General features: G+C 49.0%; 2 protein-coding genes across 2 annotated transcripts; one reads left to right on the forward strand and one right to left on the reverse strand.

Moving 5' to 3' along the window:
* Positions 1 to 1,643: 1,643 nt before the first annotated feature.
* Positions 1,644 to 3,264, reverse strand: EMWEY_00024820 (50S ribosomal protein L13, putative; the record flags this gene model as incomplete). The annotated part of the gene is made up of 6 exons (XM_013480960.1): positions 1,644 to 1,836; positions 2,181 to 2,239; positions 2,379 to 2,443; positions 2,559 to 2,727; positions 2,861 to 2,996; positions 3,164 to 3,264. 6 exons carry the CDS (start codon positions 3,262 to 3,264, stop codon positions 1,644 to 1,646), a joined length of 723 nt encoding a protein of 240 aa, XP_013336414.1.
* Positions 3,265 to 4,142: 878 nt separating this feature from the next.
* EMWEY_00024830 (Similar to uniprot|P40327 Saccharomyces cerevisiae YDL007w YTA5, related) lies at positions 4,143 to 6,127 on the forward strand (the record flags this gene model as incomplete). The annotated part of the gene is made up of 6 exons (XM_013480961.1): positions 4,143 to 4,194; positions 4,526 to 4,639; positions 4,809 to 4,885; positions 5,129 to 5,206; positions 5,462 to 5,647; positions 5,990 to 6,127. 6 exons carry the CDS (start codon positions 4,143 to 4,145, stop codon positions 6,125 to 6,127), a joined length of 645 nt encoding a protein of 214 aa, XP_013336415.1.
* Positions 6,128 to 6,172: the final 45 nt, after the last annotated feature.

Below are 6,172 nucleotides of genomic sequence, written 5' to 3' on the forward strand. Positions count from 1 at the left end.
GACACAATGTCGCATTTTAAAGTTGTGTTACCCCTCTGAGGCACTCTTCTCCCTTCTTTGTTTGCAATTTCGGCTCAGCAGACCGCCGCAACGAACTGGTGACCGACGAATGTAAACATCCTTTGCAAAACAAGAAGACGAATTGGGGTGGACAGGTAGACAGGCGCTTCCACGAGTATATTAGACGACAACACCAGCCAACCACCGAACAGCTGGGCCGAAGGGCGTTTCTTGATCTTCAAGACATGCGCTCCCTTGTAACCGCTCAGAAAACGCTTTTCAATGCAATTCCAGTAAAATAAACACAGCCGAAATAGCGCTGTATCCTTGTACAGCACGGAAGGCCGCAGGCGGCAGCGGCAGGGCAGAGCGGCCGAGTCAATTTGCGAGCCACGGGGAGTTTTACAATAAAATGCCAAAGCCAACAACTCAATAGTTCAACAAATGTACCCGAGATCTCTTTTAAGTGGTTGTCTTCGGTGTGCGGTCTGATGAAATGAAACACCACATCAACCCCAAGACCAAGCTCCCACCGGTTTCTGCACAGAAATAACCTCTAAATTCGCCCCACTGTGTTATAAGAGAGATATACAAGGTAGCCTTTAACTTTCATGTAACAGGAAGTACCACAAAATGGAACACATACAATGAAGGTTTCTTTCTGGTCATAGCGGCTTATGCGAACGCCCTCCGCACATGTGGGTCGTCGTTAGCTCGTGAACTAAATACGGGCCACAACACAGGAATAGAAGGTAAAATTTAGTTCCTTGCGTTTATTGTTTCAATATTTCACGATTAAATTTGCTCAACTGGCCTTTCTAAAGTGCAGCCGACCCGGCGTTCCTTTGTGAAGTTGATGAGCAACTCGACATTCATCGTTTGTGTATCTGTGTCTTCCTTCGCATTGACGCAGTTTTCAATTTAAATACAGATAATACAGCAATTTTGACGCCCCCAACTTTCTGTTGCTCCTTTTCGCCAAGCAACGGTGCCAAATGGCACTGTTCAGGTGACCCCACTGGACCAGCGGACCACGCAAGTACATGTCTCTGAAACTTTGCATCCAGTGTCACTGTGAAAAGTGCCTTCTCCTCCGATCAAACCGGATACAATTGTCCTCAAAACAATCAGAAGTCTAAACAGGAACTGGGACGGAAACTTGAACAGGAACTCATATGGCCCAGTAGGCCCGCTGAGCGAACACAGAGGATGCTTGCAGCGGCCTAATGACATGCACACGGTAGTAAGAACAGGTATAAACACATCGTCCGTGCGTTTCAGCCGCTAACAAGCCTCAGGCAAGCTGGGCCTGCGACACGTAGGGCGGGAACGGTTCATGTTTCTGGTGTGGGCTATGTGGGTATTGGATGCAGTTGAATTGGCCTGGGTACTAGCCTCAACTATTTACTTTGTGATCCTGTAGCGGAATATCTGAGGGCTGGTGACTGTCTCCTAGTGGAAGTGGGTGGAGCTGCGGCAAGAACAGCAACCCCACTACTGCTTCAGTCGCTGCCTTTTCAATTTCCAACGGACTACGACACCCAAAAGATACAAGAAGGATTTCAAATAAAGTGCTAAGATACAGCAAACACCTCCCAGATGTTTTAAAACCGCACGGCGTTGCGAGGTGTACGTGCGCCTCACTAGCTGTGCACCTCCGCCACAACGGAGGCTTGCAGGTCACTGAGTGCTTTAATTCTTCGGGCCGCTTCTTCTGGAGAAGCTAGCTTTACGGAGAAGGGACAGTTGGGGGCCTCAGGAGGCGGCACGGCAGGCACCACCACCTGGGGCAGCTGCCAGTGGGGATGGATGGCCCCTGGGTAGACAAACAGCTTCCTGCGCAATGCAGCTCACGCATGCAGCATATGTAACAGGATAAACAGACAAACAGGACAAGAAAAGAGCAATGAGGGAAACAGTAACAACAACAAACAACAAACAACAAACAACAAACAACAAGTAAGAGCAAGAAAAAAAGGAAACTACAAAGTCGCTTACAGCGACTGTCAGCTAGCTGATGACAGCCTCAAGAGAATCTGTTTCCAATCTGGTTTTCCTGCAGTCTACAGTACGTGTTCGTACAGATGACTAGCTGCTGCAGGCGCACTTGTTTGTGCAGCATCTCAAAAGAGGCAAAGCACGACAGTGAGGAGGCTGTTGCCCCAGCTGGTTTTGCTTACCTGTAGAATAGCTGCCGCAGACGGTTGTTTGGTAACATCCGCTTTACTGCTAGGTTAAGCTGAATGCCACCCACGCACAGGCGTAAAGGAATAAAGACAGTATGAAGAGACGCCAAACAATTGTCAATAGATACGCATTCGCACAAACGGAGAGTAAAGAAAGAGCAACGGACGGAACAAAGAAACAAGGCAACTCACAATCATAGAAGGGTTGCGCGCCATTATTGTCTTCGCCGTCAACACCTTGGGGCCGCCAGGATGGGCTGCAACAGCAAGCAAAAACACAAGAACAGTTGCAGAAAACCGCACTCAGCAATCTGGAGAGATAGTCGATACAAAAGACAGGAGAAGGGAAGGAAAAATCTGCAGCTCCCTCACTCTTCCGCGGAAATTTGTAAACCTTCGTGTCCCATGTGTGGCCTGAAAACTTCACGTGAATTGCGTTCACAACCACCACAGAGTCGCCTGAAACTTTCAAAGGCGAATAGTCCACGCGGTGCTTCCCCTGTAGCAGCCGACAGATCTGCGCTGCCAAGCCGCCGACGCTCTGGAGGTTAGAGGGAAAACGCAGGAAACAAGACGAAGGTAAAATATGTGAAGCACTTGGGAGAAAAATTGTTAGATGTAAACTGGCTATTTAACCAGCACTTTCAGATCGCAAACACTGCAGGGACACTTACCTTCCCTTTGGCGTCAATAATGTGCCAGTGGTTACGGGTTTCCTCATCTAACATCGTTACGGCTTTTAAACTTCGGTGTGGCTTTGCAAGCACATGATCTCTAGGCATATTTCGCTTCATAAAAGGCCTCGCAATCCTGAACAGAGAGACGCAAAGAACAAAAAGAGATGAGCCGGAAACGGGAAATAAGAAACGGGACGCTTCTAGCCGCACGTTGCACGCAGATCCCACTAGCGGCACCCAGCCACCACTTGGAGTCTAGTAACAGTTGACCTGCTGAAGCGGTTTTAAGTGCTTACTTACCATTGCACATCTGCAAAAGGATTGATGCTTCCTTCATGATAAGAACTTTTGGCGTAAGAAGTGGCGAACAAACGCCGGCAGGACAGTCGGAACCACTCCATATTCGAAGTGCGCAAAACTGCCAAAGGGGAGGCCCTAAACCCTAAAATGCACCTCTACTAAGCAACTTCAACCGTTCAGCTCATTCTGATGCATTTAAAGCTCCATTTTTTTTTCATCAGGTCCCCTGTTGCTTCTCACCGACGTGAAGCCTCCCACACGAGCACGAAAACAACGGGGAGGCCCCGTTAAGGGATCAACCTTGGAAGGAAAGCTCAAAATATGAAGGGGCCTGTCTGTACACTGAGCTGTTGAAGTTTACTCTGGCATTTTTTGGAGCAGGAGGAGGCCTGAAGGCAGCAGTTAAAAGTTCATGGGCATCAACATCTGCTGGCTATTGTGTGTCCCCATTAAAATGGCGTTTCAGGCATTTGTTTTTCCGCCAAAAGAGAAGGAAAGACAAGAAATGAGTGTTAAACAATTAAACAAATTCTTTTGGCACTACATTGGGGCTTTTTGGCCCCTCCGAACAGCCACATGCATCGGCGTGTCGGCAGCAGCCCCCTACCGCTACGTGTTGTTGTTTAGGGGCTGAGCGAGTTGAAGCGAGTCACTATCAGCAGCAAGGCAGTGTCTGTGTTGCAGTCTCTCTTATTTAATTGAAGCAAACAAAAGGAGGAACACTTTCAGGCAGCTGCAGCGCAACTGCAGCAGCAGGGGGAGCAGCAAGAAGGCGCCGCTCCGCTGGCCGTTGCTTCTTAGCTGCGTTCAGCGCATAGTTTGTCGCTCTTCTTTTCCTAACTTGCTGAATCTACTTCAGCACTTCTTTAACTCGTGTGCCGCAGCAAAAGTATCAGATTCAGTGTCTGCACAGACACCCAAGAACGTCTGCAGCAGCGGACGCCGGCCTGCAGCTCTGGCGCCGCTGATATTTAGCAAAATGGGGAATGCTCATGGGGGTTTTAACCTCCCTGGACATCCAGGAGGCAGCGGTGCGTCTACCAGCTGCACATACACTGCAGGGCTCCTTCGTTTAGGCCCCAGAATGCCGGGAGGCCTCAAAACACATGCCGAACCATATGCAACATACGCCAGATGATTTCAGGGATTTGAGCCGATATTTGGTGCATCGGAATATTGAATGTTCTGAAGCAGGGCCTCAGCTGTCAGGGCGCTGCTACGAGAAAGGAGGCAATTTAGCTGCAGCCCCCGCCCGGTTGTTGGTTTGCATGAGTGAATATTGGGGTCTGTAAACAGATCCTAACAGAGATAATCCCAGCCATATGAATGCATCCATGGTATCTGTGTTGTTGTGCCTTTTAGATGACAAGAAAGACAAGAAGAAGGAAAAGAAACCCCTTGAAGCGGCACCACCTTCGCACGTCGGCCGCCGCAAGAAGCCTAAGGGCGCCATCGGCGCTACGAAACTGCCAAATGGTAAAAAAACATTAAAAGCGCGAAAAGGACTAACAGTGCTGACGGGGATATATCGCAATGTCTTGAGGTGTACAGAAGGACATCCCATACGGTGCATGTCTGTGCATCTGCCCCTCTGATGTCTCCCTTTTTTCCTTTTGTGTGTATCCTTTTAATTAATTCGACGCAGTGACGCCCGTTACTAAATGCCGAATGCGGCTTCTGAAGTTAGAACGCGTCAAGGATTACCTCTTGTTGGAGGAGGAGGTGGGGCGGTTCAGCTGATCCCATCCTTTTTTTCTTTGCATAGGAAAGCTGCTTTGAGCATTCCAAAGTGGAGAGCAAGTTGCCCCGCTTACGTCCGCCTTGAGCGGCGCACTGTTACGTTGTCTGTACACCGCGCTGGGGAGCTGCGAACAGGGGTGGCGCTGCGGATTATGTTGGAAGGCCGTCTTTCACGTTTGTCTTTTCGTTTGGTGTCTTCTTTCTTGCAATTTTTCTTTCGCGCAGTACATCAGCAACCAGGAGCAGCACAAGCCAGCAGAGGAGCGCAACGAAGTAGGGTATTTCTGTTCTTTGGGAAGCGTGGTATTGCTGAACTTGTTTGCCGTTTTCGCCTGGACATCTAGTCGGAGCTTTTTTTTTTCTTAAATTTATGTTGTTTGCACGAAGTCTGCGCTTTTTTCGTCTTGTTGTTTATCTCATTTGGGGCGGGGAAGGTGGGGTGTTTGTTATGAGTCTGTCTGGTTCGTCAGGCTGGCTTGTTGTTGTATCTGGAGGTCGTTCCGGTGCATTGCATTCATTCTTTGGTTGTTTTGTTTTGCTTTGTTGGTCTGTATTTAGGAAGAAGTCTCTCGTGTGGATGAGCTGAGGGGGTCGCCCTTGAGCGTGGGGACCCTGGAGGAGCTGATAGATGACCAACACGCCATCGTGAGCTCTTCAATTGGCCCCGAGTACTATGTCAACATTTTGTCGTTCGTTGACAAAGACCTCCTGGAGCCCGGCTGTTCGGTGCTGCTGCACAACAAGGTAAGTGCAAGTAGACAAACAATACTCGGGGAGATGGCGCAACGCTGCTCCTTTCCTGTCACCATCTTTTTTTGGTGAGCGAAGCTGTTGGGCAAGGGATCCAGATATGGGGGGAGGGGACTTAAGGCTTTGCCATAAAATTGTTGTTTTCATCTCGACTATTTCTTTCTCGTGATGGCTTCTGTGCCTCAATGCTGCTTCTCTGTTGCTGCTGCCGGGCCATCGAAAGGTTCGTTGAGAGTCTATTCTCGTTGGCTGCTGCAGCGCAGTACCAGGAACAGCATCACCAGTGGCAGCAGCAGCTGCATGTGGCAGCATTATAGTGGTGTTGTGTGTGTTCAGACGAGCAGCATTGTGGGAATTCTGAGCGACGAGGTGGACCCGTTGATTTCAGTGATGAAGGTAGAGAAGGCACCTCTGGAGACGTACGGGGACATCGGAGGACTCGAGAAACAGATTCAGGTCTTAGTCACAGACTAAACGTTATTTATGAACACATAATATATATATATATATATATATATA

Source organism: Eimeria maxima, genomic scaffold (genome assembly GCF_000499605.1).
Source record: "Eimeria maxima Weybridge genomic scaffold, Emw_scaff257, whole genome shotgun sequence".
In the NCBI taxonomy this organism is placed as follows: Eukaryota; Apicomplexa; class Conoidasida; order Eucoccidiorida; family Eimeriidae; genus Eimeria; species Eimeria maxima.